Below are 18,608 nucleotides of genomic sequence, written 5' to 3' on the forward strand. Positions count from 1 at the left end.
TACAGTTGCCACAACTATTACCACTGCATCGCACCAAGGGGGGGATCAACTGTACTGACAGGACAAGGGGCAATGGCTTGAAACTGAAGCAGGGTAGATTTAGGCTGGACATTAGGAAGAAGTTCTTTACAATGAGAGTGGTAAAATACTGGAATAGTTTGCCTAGGGATGTGGTGGAGGCCCCATCCCTGGACACATTCAAGCTCAGACTCGTATGTGGCCCTGGGCAGCCTGATCTAGTTGGAGGTGTCTCTGCTCACTGCAGGGGGGCTGGACAAGATGACCTTTGAAGGTCCCTTCCAATTCCATGCAATCTGTGAATTTGCAACATAGTTTTTTTGTTATGTGACTTGTCAATTGCTTTGCAGAAAAAGCAGTGAGGGTGGCAAAAGGAAGAGGATAAAATTCATACATGTTGAAAAGCCCACAGCACAAACATGGAAATAGCTGTAGGGGAATCCACCAAGGATCATTCTAGCCCTTTACTTTTGTCTCCAACAATGATTAATGTCAGATGTTTAGGGAAGAGTTTAACACAGGACAAGCATGTGGCAATGCTGCCACAGAACAGTCTCCCTGATTCCAGTTTGTGGCTTCAACCAGAGGCAAGATCTTTGTATTTAATCCTTAACACATCTGTCTTCCATGAATTGGTGTCCAATTAGTTTTGAACTCATGTCATCTTTGAGCATCCATACCATCCTGTGGCAAGGAGCTCTACAGCTCATATGGTGGGATGAACAAAGTCCTTTTTAATGCTGAATCAACCTGCTAGTTTCACTTGATGTCTTAGTCACACAGTATCAAGTCATTCTGGTTACTTCTCTCTATCTGTTTGATTCACAGGTTTCTTTCATGTCCTCTCCAAAGCAATCTTTGTGAGAATGAAGGTTTCTATTCTATGGAATTTTTCTCTTGCAGAAAACATACCATATACCTGATCACTCTTACCAACTTGCTCCTAAGCTCTTCTAGTTACACTGCAGGTTTGAGGGTTTTTTTTTTTAGTGCACAGGAGGACGAAAACTACTGTCTAAAAGCACAGCTGATGTGCAGACTTAACAGATTTTTTTAAAATTGCAGTGTTTTAGCAACTTTCTAGCATATTTAACCACAGAACAAACTTCAACCTTTCTCATCCATAGCTATTTTATGTCAGGATGAAATTGCTCTACCCATCATGTTTGCCCTCATAAGCAGACACTTACAGTCTGCTTTCCTCACTCAGCTTCAGCTGTCCCTTTCCCAGGAACAGGAAGGTATCTAGGTGTCTGCAAAACACCAACAAATCATTTCCTCCTCTCAGAAGCACCAAACTTCCCAACAGCCCCACCAAGATTCCTACAAAAGGAGAACAGAGCTTTCCTCTACATGTATTTTTCTCATCATTACAAGATCTGTGTGCAGAGCACTGGAGGCTCCCACAACAGCGCTATGTTGGTGACACTTGATGTGAGGAGCTGCTTGGGCACCATGTCTGAAGTCCTGCATCCAGTTGAGAGCATCTGGTAGCACAGAACTGAGCAGCTGGATTAGGCAAGAGAACTGATGAATTGAGACCATGCATTGACCAGGTGAGGGTGAATGGGGACAAAGGAGTGAAATAGCAACCGTGCTAGGAAGAGGAGACAGAGTGGGAGGAGAATGACTGGGACTGAGTCAAAAAGTATGCCACTGGAGTTGGGACTGAACAGTGAATCAACAGCCAAGGGGCAACAGTTTCTTCATGTATCCAGGAAGTGGCAATAATAAAGCTGTGAGTTGGGAATGATGGAAATAATGAAGTTGTTACTTCATGTGATATTTCTCCCACTACTCACGAGCATATTTCCAGAGAGATCAAGGACAAAGATAAAACCATGAAGTAGTCAAGGCTGCTACCCTGGTTGAAGGCAAATAGTGATACATTAAAAAAACCCATGAGAGCAGGGTTGTATGTAGCTGGCATATACAGCAGTGTGCTAGCAGATTCCTACAGAGCAGGCAAAATCATCTTTAATATGTTACAGTTATGCAGTTTTACCCCATCACTACAGACCATCTCCACAGAAAGGGTTAATCCATCACTAGGCTTATTAGGCTGGAATGCAAGTGTCCTGATAACAAAAGAACTGTAAATCTGGATTGTCATCTACAGATGATTCAGACATTTGTCTAGCAACTGTTTATCACAAAGCAAGAACAACAGAACATGACACAAACCCTGCCAAACTGGATATGAGAAACATTGGGATTTCACCCCACCTCATTGTCCCCAAACAAGCCAAACCCCCACCCAAGAGAAGTTCCCACATCCAAATGTCTTATGTTTTATTATAAATATCTCAAGCTTTATTCCATTTGTTCTACCCCCATTTACTTCTCTTATCTATCCAACACACATCCACACTGCAGTGGGAACAAGCGTCCTGTCCTGCTCCCCATACCATACCAAACTGCATTCTTTGCATGCAAAAGATAGTGGCAGGACTTAAAAGCAGCCACAAACCAAAACAAAACCCCTACATAGCTGCCTTCTTCCATGCCAGATAAAGACAAGCACAGATATACAAGAGCTTCATCTATTCAAGAGGGAGAAACACACCGGAAAAACATCAGGGGGTTTAAAAAAACCTCATGGTTAGTACAGAATAGTTTCTAAACTTCGGTCTTCCTCTGTTTAGAGCATTCTAAATTATTTCCAGATATTCCCAATTCAGCAGATCCTACAAAGAGCCAGGATACACTCAACCTTACCACCAAGGAACAGCTCTGTTTCAGTGAAGAGTGACAAACTCCTAAGATGAAACTGAAATATGGGGAGAGTTGGATGATTTTGTTACATGGCATGTTTTACCTGATTTACCAGGAATTAAATGTTAACCTTAAGCATTTCAATATCCTACTTAATAAGCAGCATTACATATGCATTTTTCCAGGTATCTGTATGTCTGTCTATATTGCTGCCACAAATACCCAGACCAGCAAGGTTCACTTGTTGAAAGAAGCAACAAAGTACCTCAAAAGGACACGAAATATGTTTTCTTCATGACTGGATGCAACAAATAGGCCTGGTAAAAAAAGAGCATTTTACTTTCCCCCAATATATTCAGACCTTTGCCTGTCACAACGGGAGACAGAAAGAGCCACTAAAAGCTCATAAAGTTTGTAGAGCGAAGAGACAATCCACAAAAAAAGATTTGATTAAAGGCATTTAGAGAATCCAATCCATTAGTCAATCCACTCTGTCTAGGTCTCCTTCCAGAACCACAATATTTGGAAAGCACACTTATCAGAATAAGAAATGGTTAAGACTGGTCCTATGTATTCCAGTAAAACTTCCACCATTTCCTCCAAAGAGGATTTCAAACAAATTCAAACCAATCTCTCCTCCAATTTGGCTTGAGGAGTCCTGAGAGACATCTTTCAGAACTAGTTTGGAAGACAAAGCTGGAGAAATCAAAACCCAACAGCTTTCTCACTGTCCTCACAGCTACTTGCAGAGTCCAGAACTATTAACATATGACCTGTAACAGCAAACAAAGCCTCAGAGATGGGGAAACAAGACAAAAGCTTTCAACTTCCTATGAATGTTAACTCCTCTGGCTTTGTCTCCTCTCAGAGGAGAGCATTGCACTCCCAGCAGTGTATGCTCTGCTCTTTCCCATAGCCTCTGCTGCAGCACCAGGCAGCCTACGAACTGGAGACACAGGTTCTCTTTCTTTGCTTCACCTCTTGAGGTGGAGGTCAGTGCCTTGGCAGGGCAAACAGATGGCTTTGGTTCTCCTGGTACTCCTGCAGACCCTCTGCAGTGCTGTGAAGAAAGCCGAGAGGTGCCTGACCTGATGAAAGGCAGATGCCTCCTGTGGCATGCAGCTGCAGGAAAACCCACACAGGCCACTTGAATCCTGTTTGAAAGACCAGGCAAACGTGGGGAGGAGGCAAAGACAGCAAACAGGGAAGCATTCAATAGGTGGATGCCAAGATAGCCATGCTGTCAGCTGCACTTAAAGTTGTTGTTCGCCAGAGCTGTGCAAGAAAGAGCATGGGGCTCAGCTGAAGCCTTAAGTTAAACAAAGAGGAGCTGGATGACCAGCACACAGCCCTGTGCTTCAAACAAAAATAGTCTGGGATGACAGCACAAGGCAGCAAGGTCTGAAGTCTGTTTATGTCACTGCAGTAGCTCCTGTGATCCATCAGATTTAGTATACCCAGGATGTGGTACACAAGACTGTCAGTTAATAAAACATCCAGGGAATTCCACAAATGAAGCACAAAGCACAGCTGCCTCAGTGATGCTCAGGATCACCTGCAAGAGCACACACATACACACACCTGTAAGTCTCACAACTGTGATCAGAGAAGCTTCCTCCAAAACAGCCATCAAGGACTTATTTTTTTTTTCACACCATTAAAAAGACACTTAATGAATGTCAAGACACTCATTTGACTGACTGCATCATTCTTGAGGAGGATAACAAGCCCATTCACCTGTACTGAGATTTGAACTCCTGTCTTGGAATTAAAGAAATGTCTTCAAGATACTTTGAATCATCAAAGCAAGGAACAGCTGAGCCATTTAGATAGCTGAACTAATGTCTTTGATCTTCATTTAAAATTAACAGGGTGATTGTTTAACTGGAGGCTTAAGAGAAGGCAGTTTGTATAGTACAGAGAGCCACAGTGCACCCAGAAACATGTTGTTTCTTATTTGGTTAATCTGATCAAATCATGGAAACAAGGTTGAGAGGGAAACTATTGTCTGTGACTAAGCTTCAAGGCTTCACTTCTGGATCAGACTATGCAGAGACACCCCTGCAGATATGGAAGAAAGCAGCAGGTGCACATGTTCAGTTTTGTCCAGTAACTCAGTTAAATCTTTCCACCTGGCCAATCTGAATGCAAAAGGCACCTGTTTCTGTACCACTACTGATTTGCAGTCTTGTGATTCAAAAAGCCCACCTGAAGAGCCCTGCTAGAAGAGACTGGTTCAATCCAGAAAGGTAACATTTCAGTTTGGAAGAGACAAGGAGGAAAGAGACAGGGAGGGAAGAATGATGTTGCCCTGCCTGGTTATCCAGTCTCCATCCTTCGATCTTCTCAAGATCGAATTGGATAAAGCCCTAAGCAGCTTTGTCCAACCTTGCACTTGAGCCTGCTTTGTGCAGGTTGGAGACATTCTGAAGTCCCTTCCAACCTAAATTATTCTCTAAAGTACACATTTAGAAGTAATAGTAAGCTTATGGGTATTCTTACATATATTGTAATAAGCTTCCTTTGGTAATGGACTGACAAAAATAAGTGCTTGCAGTAACATGGTTGTACCATCACCCTTTATCAGTGTGAAGTCATCAGTCTGACAGGATGACACAAATTCCATTTGCCATAATAATGATTCCCTACCTTGAGATAACCTATTTTAAATTCTGTTACACAACAATAGTTCTAGACTCAATTCTAATTACCCAGCCAATGATAGTTATCATTACCACTATAAGGGATCAAGAGATCAAGGACACAAAGCAGGCCCAGAAATAACAGCAAAATCTTGGCATACTCATTTTCAAGTGACCACTTCAGAATTTTAGTAGATATGTTGAATCTTCCTTAATGTAATACCACAGAAGGGCAGAGTTTGTTTTTTTTCTTTAAAAAATAAAGACAGTAATAAATCCATGAACTGAGTGGACCTTATTTTGACAGATGAGACAGCCTCAGATAAGAAACAGCTACATACATCCATGTGCAAGAAGGATTTCAAGTAATGTGTTCTTCACTCAGGGGAAAACCCCCAAAATCAACCTTTTGCACAGCATTACAATGATTTTTTGCATAAGATTGAAAATTACCCACTGTCACTATACACACACTGCAGCAGAGAGCAAGGAATTTGGTGGTGATCCATCCAACCGTTTTGAAACAAAACATGGCAATTCTTGTTCAGTTGTCTATCAACATACAGCAAAACACTTCAGGAATCTTGTCATTCTGTATTTAAAGAAAATAAGCTCTTAACCATTTGGCTTTTTGATTAATTTCAGTCAAATTAGAAGTTAAGATCAGTAGACAAGCTTATTAGCATGCTCTGCAATAAAGAGGGTCTGCTGTAATCAGTTAAGCTTTATTAGCACTGCACAGCAAGTACAGGAGACTACTACATATTAGTAGCACAAAGGGTAAAAAGTTCTCTGCACACCATTTTGGGATAAATCTCACTACATACAAAGCAAGCAAATCTGACTACCCATCAGAAACTGATAAGTAGATCTAACACAGGACAAAAAGAAAAGACCATACTCTGCAAAATACCAACATGATATACTCTATAAAAATGCTGGCCTACTTTAAGGGATTAAGTTAAAGAAAGTGCTTTAAGGAAGGATCTGAGTACAGAAGATGATGCCACTCAGTGCACAGGGACAGAGTTTAGGAAGTAGTATGGCAGGAGACATGAATTGACCTACAACAGCACTAGATTTCATTTAATGCCTAGCATTGAAATATGTAGAAGTTAAAAACAATTCAGAGATGAGCTCAAGTTCTGCATGTGATAAGAACTGATCATGAGACAAGGTCTCTGCCCAAATCAAGCAAAAACCTAGTCATTACTAATGCATGGAAATGTCAGATTGATTTTGAGATGATTACGTGGTTCTCTTCCAGAACACATGTATGCCAAAAAGTTAACATTATGGTGCTAAAGTAAAGGTTAACTATTAATCTCCAAGAAAAAGGTCAACCAGGCAAGCAACTGAAAGCAGAGGAGTTCTCAGAATAAAACCATCTGGGATCAGGTCTTGCCAGATCTTTGTCCTGCATCACCTTAAGCAAAAATTCAGCTGGTTATAGGTCAAAGGAAAGTTAACAATTAAGTAACTCTCCCATGCCCTAAAAATATACAAAGGAACGTAAAGCATGACCATGTCATATCTTGCACATGTTTTCTTCAAAAATTCTGAATTGAACCGAAACCAAAAATTAGCTAACAGCTGCTCACCACAAGACCAGCTTCAACTTGCCTCCTTCATTATCCTCTATCAAGCAGCTTTACACGTCAGAGGTGGGTACTTGATAGGAAAGACACAGACCTGGAACACCCCAAATCTGTGGACTGTGAAGCTACAGGCCCAATAGGCAAGAGTTTTATCTTTGTACCAAAACTTTACATGAAGTCTTTCACATAGTTAATTACCACTGAAGAATAATAATTTGAAAATCTGATCTATTGGTATTTTAAGAAAGCTGTAGAGTTACAGAGCTTTTGACATTTCCTTTTAGAAACCTAGTACTATGGGTAAATACTACCATCAAGACATTTTGGCAGCAATCCTAAACCTCCAGAACCTCTTGGTATTTGGCATATTTTTGAAGTGGGGTAAAATAAATTTCATGGTATTTTGATTATCCACACACTCCATTAGGTTTCAGAGATTTAGTAAATACCACAAAAATGATCATATATCAACATTTGGCTATTTTTTTCCCTTTTCCCCCACCAGGAACCAGGCCACAAAATTAACAGGTCCTTTCAAAGACTACTCATACAGCAAATGGCCTCCTATAGTGAACACTGCTTTTCTGTTCTCTCAGAAACCTCTGGAACAGCTTGCCTGCAATTTTTTTTCCTAAGAAGTCAGCACACCAAGTGAAACAAAACAAAGACTGCAAAAGCACAGCAACCACTGAGGATTTACCCTCCTGCATAAACCAAATTCCCAGAAGAAAGTTCACCGGTGAAACTGACCACCCATGCAAATTCCCACAGCATGGCACTCCAGCTGCAGAGGCATTTTCAGATTCCCAGTGTATCCTCATCTTTTGTAGCAGTGTAACTACTCGGGTTGGAGCTAAAAGCTTTATTACATTTGGCTGCAGCAAAAAAATGCCTTCTCATGAGCAACATTTACTATACGAACATTCTCGTAGCATTTATCCAACTCTGCCATAATAGAAGGGGAACAACTTTTACTGCTCAGAAATCCCAATTCTGTCTTCCCATATTTATGCAGACCATGAGGTCTCTTCTGATGCTGCTGCCCAGGACCTAACCTATTTTCTATCAATTCTTCACAAACTTGAAAAAACACTTAAGTAACACTTGAACTCTAAGGTACAGATGCTGAAGTGCCACTGATAGCCAAGTTTGAGTGAGCTGAAAGCCAGGTCAGATGTGACTACGGCAGGTGGCACGTTGTCCTGCACTAGGTCCAAACTCTCTTTACAGACCCTCCAGGTGCAGCAAGGCAGCATCTCCAGAACAGCGGCAGGACCCTGCCTTGGGACCGATTCAGAGGGAAGCTGGCGACTGGCGCTCCTCCGGGAGCGGAACTCCATTTGTACGCTCAGAGCCATTTAAAGAATCGACACACGAGTCTAGGTGGGTTTTAGCAAGGCTTTAATCCGCTCCGCTAACAGCCTTCCTCGGCCCCGGCCCGCTTCCCTCCCTGGCCCGCAGGCGGTGGCACAGTTCCAGCCCGCCTGCCGGGGCCGGTCCCGGCGCTACTCCGCCGCGGGCAGAGCCGCCGCCGGAGGGCCGCAAACCCGGGACGCGGCGGCCGGATCGGGACCGGGGCCGGGGCCGCGCAGCCCGGGCTTGCAGCGCCCTCTGCCGGAGCCTCGCCGGCATCACGGAGCCGCAGACTCGGAGGCTCAACACCGCCCGACGGAGCGGGCTCGGGGCGACTCGGCCCGCATAGCGTGTGCCCTTCGCGGCTAACCCTAACAAGGCTCCCGGACCCTCCCTTCGTCCAGCCCAGCTTCCTCTGCTGCCAGGTGGCCGCTGCTCCTTGGCCTCTCGATGGGCTCCTCTAAGGCTCCCAAGCATGAGGAGGGCTGGAAGGAGCTTCTGAAGATCACCCAAGTCCAATCCCTGGCTAGAGCTATTGTGTTCTAGTTTGTATGCACTGCCCCTTGTCCTGTCACTGGACACCACTGGGAAGAGTCTGGCTCCATCCTCCTGACACTTGTCCTTTAGCTATTGATAACCATTGATGAGATCCCCTTTCAGTCTCCTCCAGGCTCAACAGCCCCTCATCATTACTCACAACATGCTCTGTTCAAAATACCAGGATTTTATATAGTCAGTCTCATAGTACTAAATACAAACAGGTAACAGTCTCACCCAACGCATTACAGGAAATCTGGACACAGGTTGCAACAGCCAGGGGCTGTAAAGAATTCAGATCACTATCTCTGGTGAGAAACCTACCCACTTGATCACTTTTCGTGCACACAATGAAATACAAGAAATGCCATTCACACACAAGAACAAGCTTCTTTACTGCAACAGTGACCAAGCACTGGTACAGGTTACCCAGACAGGTTGTGGAATCTCTTCCTTTGAGAGTACTTGAACCAAAACCAGACACTCCTGATTCACCAGCTCCAGCTGACCTTGCTCTGAGCAGAGGGTTTGACTAGACTGTCACCAGAGGTTCCTTCCCACCTCAGTCATCCAGTGATTCGGTGACTAAGCTCTACATGTAGGGCACCACTTGGTTTTGAGGTTTGGCAGTCAAAAGAAAATGCCTTGAAATTCTGGTGTACAGAACTCCTTCTGGAGAAAGAAGGTAAAGCAAAGCTCTCACATTCCTCAAAATAAAGGCAATCAAATAGGAATGCCCTCTGTGATTATAGTACAGGAGGTTTTTTCTTAAAATTGAAATAGTTTCTCACCATACAAAGCTCATCTTTCTCCTCTTTGAGAGGCAGGGAATTAAGATTTGTGCAGGAGTCTGAATCTGATATCTCCAGTGTGCTGTCATCTTTCACTGATCCATCATGCCTCTCAGTGGAATCGCTATCCTTCTCCCAATCAATGAACTCCAATTCATCTAAAAATGAAATATTTGTAAAAAAGAGTTGTTCTTACTGTTCAGAAGAATGAAGCCAGAGTAATCTTACAGTTATTTTGAATTTGGAAAAAGTTTGGGTTTGGGATTTGGTTTTGGTTCACACATGTTCAATTGATGTTTAATTATTTCATAATCCTCCCTCTCACAGAAGCTAAATCCTACCAGCAGACACTCTAGTGTGAAGAAAGATAGAAAAGTTATGTTTAAAAAAAGATTTCAAAGTAATTCCCCCCAGGAGGCATTATATTTAACAGTTTAGGCAGGTAGAGCTTTTAGTTCAGTTATTAGTTCTCCTAGGGTTTATTTAGGGGGGAAGTTTCCAAGTGCAGTTATTCAGAATTAACTATTCTAAGCAAGTACCTCAGACAGTGACCTGGAACAGTTGAAAATCTGGTATAAATTAACATCTGTAAGTGGCAACCTTCACAGAAGAAACATCAGTAGGACAGGGCAGGCAGAGAACATTGTTCACAACCCCACAGCACAGAAGGAAATGAGACAAACTATCAGGTACGGCAAGAAACTGACATGCTTCACTCCAAGTGTAACCTGCCCAACTATGCTCCTTTACTCCAAGGTCTAAAATTTTTGTACATGATTTATCCTAAGAGTTTATTCCATGCTCAGATGGAATCCATGATAAAAATGACAACTGACTTAACTGAAATAGGATTAAGTTAGTGTCATTTGGTCAGAATTGCCTCAAAGAATTGTCACTATCACCCAAAGCTGACAGGTTTCTTGACAAATCTGCCTGTGTTTGAGCTTACCTTCACTACTACTGTCCTCTAACAATAAATCATGTCTGCTGGGTGATTCCTCTAGTTTGGAAGCAGGGATTTCTTTGCTGTGCAACAAGGTTTTACTTCCATCATCTGAAAAATCACTGCCACTAGAGGTCCATACAATGTCCTCAGCTTCCTTAGAGCTTGCAGCAGCAGCAGATCCTATTAAAAAATGGAAACTGTTAGATAGACTGCTACAGAAATTTAGTGCAACAACACTTAAAAATGAAACTACACTGTTTTTGAACTGGAAGAATTACCACTTGTATCACCAGGCATCAGAGATTAATACTGGAGCATTAACTCCCACTTAGTTCTTATGCATGCACATTATTTCAGGTTAGCTCTCCGTACTAAATACTAACACTTCATTTTATAGAGTGAGGCTGTCACTCTGCCCTTCAGTCCCAGTGCTCTCACATGTGCCCTTTTAAATCATAAGTGGTTTAAATTAAGACTGTCCTTGGACTTGTGTTTGGAACTTTATAGAGTGATTAACAAAAATTATTCCATCAGTAGATATTACTCTCCACTTTTATCCTGAGGGAAAAAAGAAATTTAACTTTTCATGAGTAACAAAGAATAGTCATCATACCTTTGAAGTGAGACATTTAAATTAAAAATATCTTTCACCATCATTTAATAACAAAAGGAGAAAAGGGTTAATGCTTAGCACGGAACATACAGAATCTGCAGTCATAGGAAGGCAGAACTTTCCACTTCCTACCACTTTTAGAGCTTTTTAGGTAATGGGGAGTGAGGCATTTACTGGGGATTTGAAGGCAGGGAGAGCCAGAAGAGAAATGCAATGACATCTCCTTGGGTATTACAGAGACTCAGGTGCATAGAGAAGACTGAAAGCAGGAAGCTGACAAAATTGTTTTCCTATCTATTGCTCATACTTACAAAATATTTTGTCTCATACTTACAAAGCATGTTCTCTGGTGCCTGATGAGAAAAATTTTGCCTTCTATCTAGACAGTTAAGACTTGTTTGTCATTCTCCCATCTTAAAAATTTAAGCAATTTTATTATTCTGTCCTTGCAGAACACACAGTATACACAACACTAGTAATGCTTCTTTCACCTCTTCAAGAGCAAGAGCTGTGGTGCCTACAGCTTTGCAGAATATATTTCTGGAATCCCAGGTGAATAGAGGAGCCCAATCACAATAGCATCACAGCTGTGCCTCTTATCAAAATTAGCTTCTGATTCCAATAAGCAAAGAAAGCAATTAGTATTTTCATCCACATTCCACCTTGATAAAGGGCAAACCAAAATCTTCTGACACTAGCACGAAATAGTTATACCTGCTGCTCTTTCAGTAGATGTTAAGAGTGGTCCAAGATGCTTCTTAATCCTGGATTTCTTATCTGCAGGCCTCAGGGACTATATTAAAAAAGAGGCAAAAACATTTAATCAAGATTAAAGACAATTTAATATGTAGCAATATACTCAAAACTTTTGTTATTCACCCACCAACAACAGTGGCACAAATAATTTTTTGTATCTTCTACTAGACTCAATGTGAAGTAATAAAACATGAGAATGGTAACATAAAAGCTAAATTTTCATTGTTTAGGAAAGTTAATTTACTGTGACTATGAAAGGAATCACATCTGACCTTGCAAAGAACAAGAGCCAGTATTTTCAGCATTAAAATGTCAAAAGCAGACAGGAAGAACACACTTGATAAAGCATGTGCTCTATTCAAAGGTTTCAGAGAAAAAGTATTCAATGGCCCTGTCTCTGATTCTATTAAATCCCATAAGCTATGCAACACTGACTGCTCAGTATCAGAAAAAGAAATAGAAAAGGCAACTTTGAAAATGATTTTACAACACAAAGCACTTCTCACTGAGAGCTGGCTGACCAATGAGACCAATGGACACAAATTAAGAACAATTTGATGTATCTTCCAAAACAGCATCAGTATCAAAATCCACATCTGCAGAGTCATCAAAAAGCAAGATTTTCTACAGTGAATGAAATATTGAAAGCATACTCTTCGGGACTAACAAAAAATCATCAGATGCAAGCTGGAGTACTTGTGTTCCCTTTTTTTAGGATATGCAGTACACCCCAAATGATAAATTACTTTTGTATCCCTCAGTGTACTGAAACTTTCCAAGTGACAAAAGCTATCTAGGCCATAACATATTAATGTGTACTCAAAAAAATTACACTAACCAGTTAAGACAATGCCCTTATATGACCTTGCTTTCCATTTTTGCCCACTTGAACATTTAGCAATATGCTGTTAATTGGGAAACAAGGCAAAAAAAGGCAACATCTTGAAATTCAGTCAAGCATGGAAGCTGGTTCAGCTGACAGTTTGCATCTCTTCCCTACACTATTAAGCCATCATTTTACCTCCAGCACTGGTGTGCTCTGAAAACCATCCCCACACCTTTGCCACGCATTGGAAATCGAAGTAGAAGCCACTGATGTCCTGACACTTGATTTTTTCAGCTGTAGGGGTGTCTCATCTGGGAAGGGAGTGCTTTCTGCATTCCAAAATCGCTTCCGCTACAAGGAAAAACAAATCCACTGAAAACAGTGTACACACAATTCTTTAAGTTAAACTCACTTAATCTAGACTATCCCCTTAGTATTTTAGGAATACTTAAAAAAATTTCAAATTTTTAATGAGCTGAGGAAGAACAGTCTTGAACAGTTACAACTATTGTTTATGCAATACTAAATACTACTACCAGCACTGTCAAGTGTGAATGCAATCCTTTAATAGGTACACCATGTTCTATTGATCAGTTACAGTTGTGGTACCTCTTAACTGCCCAGCAGAGATGAAAATATGATCCTAAAGAGGACCAGCACAGTAAAACACACTAACTTAATTCCTTCAAAGGTGCATTTAATCAGATTTGTGTGATGCAGGAGGTCAAGCTAGATATCACTGTACAGCTCCCCATTAAACAACTTAACAAAAGGACCCAGACTCTTCCAGCTCTGAGAATTACATTTGCTTTCATAGTCATTTCCCCAGAAATTAGTAGACAGTGTTGCCTTCTCCTTACACAAGCTGCCAGAAGTTCTTTGGACTATTAGCAAGTCACAAAGCAGAATGATGATTAGCACCCAGTACTAACTACATGCAATAGATGAGGGAACTGCCTCTTATCACATCCAAAGTTATCTTTCTGATTCTGCATCCTTTTACACTGTGATGGTTTGAAACTGTCTTTTTAATTTTTCCTTGCAAAGTTCAGAACAAAGAAAGTGAAAGAGTGTAAATAAGTCACTATTGGGTGTAAGAAGGCAAAATACTGATTGTTCTAAACACTTCCATTGGATAGATAGAAATGTTTAAGAACTATTACCCAAAACAAAGTAGGCAGTCTGCACATTCTGCATTCTGCAGTGGGGGCAGTTGCTGGGCTGTCTGGCTGCTGTTTTCTTGTCTTCTGGCTGAAGATAACACACTGTCCTTGGCAGCTAAGTTAACAACCTTCTGCTTAACTAACTCTGCTTTCTGTCCAAGGGGGGTCTGGGGGGGAAGCTCCTGGCAGAGGGAGGCCCTTTTGGGAAGGGTCCCCTTTGGGGGGAAGCAAAGGGAGATCAGTTGTGATTTTCTGTTGATTATACATATGTTTGTAAATGTTGTGAATTCTGTATATTTGTACATATTCATTGCATTTCATCATAGATTGTAGATTCTGCTTTGTAAATACAGCTTTCATTTGCTTCTAGACTGGGCTAGCCTGGTTATTGTCAGTGTGTGGGGGGAATTTCAGCTCACACTGACACATACACACATAAATTGATATTGAGCATGATAAACATCTTAGCCCACTATGCTATTGAAACTTATCTTACAAAATGTTGACTACATTATCCGCCTGAATGTTGTCTTCTGATAGTCTCTCTGAAGCAACCACAGCTCCTAGCTCTACTTGAGAATTACTCCAATGTTATTTTAATCAGCACATATATTTTCAGCCAGGCTGGGAAATCAAGACTGTAACATACTCTGAACTAAGAAACAAAGAGTCTTTGGCAACTTTTATCCATTTTGTAGCTGACAACACATATTTTGTTTCCTTTAGATCTTTTGAGCACTTGCAAGAATAGAACAAGCACTTTCCAAAAGCATACAGCGAGTAACATCTTGCTTTACCCCCTCTGCTGAGCTGGTCCTGTTGTCATATAGTGAGAAGACAGGGTAAGAGAAGTGAGCTTTGCAGTTTCCTCTGACACCAGCTGACCTTGCTAAGAGTCTTTCTAAAATCACTGGGGGTATTTATACTGCAAAGCAGTTACCACAAAGTTTATCACCAAAGGCAAACCAACCCCATAACTACTCCCACACATATATACATGAAAAGCAGCACCACCTTGAATTTGACATGGTATTAAATAAGGAATCAAAAGTACTTTAATAAGGGCATGGTATCAAGTAAGGAGCCTGTGACAGTTTAAACAAGAAAGGTTTACATTGTGACATAGATTTTAAACCCTGCTTTCCTTCTGGTGAAGATGCTGTCCCAAGGCTCAATTTCCAGAGTGCTTAGACTTAAACCTCTTGGAAAGCACTTCTGACTCTGCATAGGATCAAGCATATAACTGAAACACAGCATGGCCCAATGCAATGTGAAGTGGCACTGGGAATAACTTTTAAGCAGCTGGGAATATTCCTTCAAAGGCACTAGATAATCAAGGCTGTGATAGGCAAAAAAGAAGTTTTAATAGTTAATGACTTAACAACAGAAGTGTGTTATTTAATCCTCCACTTTGCTAGCCTGGATAAAGGCAGGTGCTGCTCAGAGCAGCCCTACAGGGATGTCTCAGAGCAGGTGGTCTCACAACAAACCAGGAAACTGCAGTCCCCTGTTCCCCTTCTAAAGTGCTCAGCAAAGTCTATACAGACAAAACCAAACTGGCAGAAAACTTCTCTGGGAAGAAGCACTAGTTACCTGCAGCTGGCACAGCAGCACAATAAAGGATGCAAGGACTAGTGGGACCACTCCAGCAGCTGCTTGTCAGCTTAACTACAAGCTGAAGAACCCCTGGTACTGCTGATAACTCTGGTTAATTACCTATTTGTCTCACCACATGTCCTGTTCCCTAGATATAGGAAAAATCAGAGTTTCTGATACTACACAGAAATTTGCAGCCACTATGTAATTTCAACATGCATAAAGTAATGTTTATGTGAATATATAAATGTAAATTCCACAAATGTATTTTTATTACAGATATGTAATCTGAACATTGTGTGCAATAGAAAGAACTACAGATATCCATAGATATGAAGTTGAGACATGCAATGCTCAAGAACACAAATTACACCGGGGGGGTAGGGGCCTCTGGGTGAAGAGTATAGCCCAAAGAATAGAAGGGAACAGCAGCCACACCTTCCATACACAGCTAGTGTCACCAGGCTTCAAACGACAAATGCCCTACAGCAGCAGCTGCAAGAATGTGGCCATGGCCACAGGTGTGAGTGAGCTTGGAGCAGCGTCTGTCTTCAGCTCTTTGCTTTTGGCCATGGTGGGATAGTGCCCATGCCAAGGAAGGCACTGTCACCCTTTCCCTGCAAAGCCTCCGAGGCTGCTGCTCCACAGACACAGAGGTCTGGTGTCCGAGGACCTTTACTGCAGGAGTATGTTGGCTAGCATGCAGAAATGTAAAGCTCTAGAAGCTCTTTAATCCACTCTAGCCTGCTTCAAGGCAGCAGGGAAACTAGTATTTTAAAAGCCTTGTTTCTCAGGAATAAATATTTACAATGAAACTAATCCAAAGGCCATGCTGCTCCCAAAGAAATGCAGCAACAACAGTGAGTTCTCTTAATCTTGAGTCACAAGGTTAATCATCATCTTCCTCTGGCATAAAAACAGGGCACAAGAAAATATCTTGTGTAATTTATTAATGTTATACGTTAAGAAACTAGATATTGGTATTAAATATCACTGAATCAGGCTCAAAAGAGCTAGAACACGTAGACCTGGCATATCTCATAAATATCAAGACTCATTTCAAAAGGAAGAGGTAGGCAAAAGAACGTTTGAATTACATAGAGCATTTGAAAACAAAATAAGACCTCTGAAATGTTGAGTTAAAGGGGAGGCTAGGATGGCTTCCTTCTGTAGAAATTGTCTGTTGTGATCTGTTCACAAAGCACTGCATTTTGTCTTTGGAGCAGTTCCTTCTAAAGGAGTGAAAAAGACCCTTAAGTTTCTACTGTTGGCATTAGTGGAATTAGATTCAAACCCTCTAGGTGAAAGGCATGGCAAACAATCCTTTGCCAGTTACCCATTCAGTTATTTCCAGTGAGATAAACACAGGCCAGGCCACATGGGTGCAGGTGTGAGGAAAAGAGAGACACTCTGTAAAGTCAATAAATATACACGGCAATCATGCAACAAACTACTAATATGGGGCTGAGCCATACTTCTCACATAGGTGGTCCTAGCTAGAACATCTCTACCCAACCAGCCTATGTTTTACTCACACCAAGTATTTGTTAGCCACAAGCACCCTGTATGAAGTCACTGGGACTGTATGTTCAAAGACTACTCACTACACAGCCCTTTATGCTCCAGACAATGCCACTTTTCTGGGGCTGCTCCAAACCCACAGAATGAACCCCCAGGAAGTTTTCATTAATATAGTGACAATCATATCTGACTGCAAAACAAGCTACTATTATCAAAAGATGTCATCACACAAGGGCTGGTTAAACCCTGGCAGCTGACAGTGCAACTCTTCACTAGAGAAGAGCTTCATAACTTTTAGAAGAAAACACACAGTGTCAGTATTACAAGGTAGTTTAAGTACAGTAGGATATTCTAAGCTTGTTGTTGATATTTTCTTCCATTAAAAAAATATTTTAAATGCAGATACATTTAAAACTCGGTAAATAGTCACACCATTTTATCCATATGCTAAAAGGAAAATAAAACATTTTAGAATCCAGATGTCATTTGAACTCCGTTTGCATTCACATAGCAAAAAATGACATTTGTAGTCTTTCACTGGTAACTCAATACTGGCATGAGCACTGCAGACCAGAGACAGCGTCCCACTGACTGCCCTGCAAGCATTATGTAATGCACTCAACTACCCAAGTGAGAGGAACCAAAAAAAGCACAGGGCACTTCTCCCTCTACTCATGTTATATCCAGAGAAGCTAGGCTGCTCCGAAGAACACCAAGCCTGGCCGATTTTGCCAGCTCTCTTTTTCTCTCAGTTATTTCCCCTGCACTTTTCCCGTCTCCCAGAAAACAAGGCTGTTACACTTTCCGCTCGGTCCAGCTGTGCGTCCACTGTACAATGACGAATAAAGGGTCAACTTTGCGCAACTACGAGCACCCCGGCGGCGGCCCCAGCGGGTGCCAATACCCTTGAACGAGTCGGAAAGAGCGTTCCTTCCCTAGCAGCCGGCGGGGCCGCAAGCGCGGCCAGAGCCCGGCAAGAGGCGCCGCTGAGCCGCTCTGCGGCAGGCGCTTGCCCGCAGGCTGAGCTCGGCGGGCCTAGCCACTGCCTGCCCGGTCACGGAACACCGCCCTCCGCCGGGATCACAGTCCCTGGGACGCTAACTGCCTATATTTCTCACACCGCACCCCCGGGCTTGGGCAGCGGGAGCAGCAACAGCCAGAGCTGCGGCTCGAGCTCCTCATTCACCATTCGCCCCCGTACCACGGCCAAGAGGCACGGCGAGCGGCCGGGGCGCACGGCATACCGCCGACGAGGCGGCTGGAGCCGCAGCATGACCCCGAGAGCCGGCAGGCTGGACCGGAGGGATTCCGCCGCGCCCCAGCCACCGGAACCCCCTCCCCTCCCTGGCACGCGCACGCAGGTACCTTCCTACTGGGCATCGCCCCTTGACGAGGCAGCCACGTCCCCTGTCACGTGGCGGGGAGCCCCGGAGGCGGAGCGCAGGGAAACCCCCAGCCCAGTGCCCAACTCTGCTCCTACCCCCCCGCCCTTTGTAGGTTTGGCGCCGCGACAGCCGCGGCTCCTGATTGGGC

General features: G+C 42.6%; 1 protein-coding gene across 1 annotated transcript in view; it reads right to left on the reverse strand.

Annotated features, from left to right (window-relative positions):
* The window catches only part of SPIDR (scaffold protein involved in DNA repair), a 183,566-nt gene extending 165,094 nt beyond the window's left edge, over positions 1–18,472 (reverse strand). Inside the window, exons 1-5 of the mRNA XM_054394612.1 lie at positions 18,441–18,472; positions 12,991–13,146; positions 11,928–12,006; positions 10,604–10,780; positions 9,655–9,812 (exon numbers count right to left, since the gene is read on the reverse strand). Of these exons, the coding sequence (XP_054250587.1) occupies positions 9,655–9,812; positions 10,604–10,780; positions 11,928–12,006; positions 12,991–13,146; positions 18,441–18,455 (585 nt within the window). The 5' untranslated portion in view covers positions 18,456–18,472. The remainder of the gene's footprint in view (positions 1–9,654; positions 9,813–10,603; positions 10,781–11,927; positions 12,007–12,990; positions 13,147–18,440) is intronic.
* Between the last annotated feature and the right edge of the window lie 136 nt (positions 18,473–18,608).

This window comes from Indicator indicator, chromosome 31, assembly GCF_027791375.1.
Source record: "Indicator indicator isolate 239-I01 chromosome 31, UM_Iind_1.1, whole genome shotgun sequence".
In the NCBI taxonomy this organism is placed as follows: Eukaryota; Metazoa; Chordata; class Aves; order Piciformes; family Indicatoridae; genus Indicator; species Indicator indicator.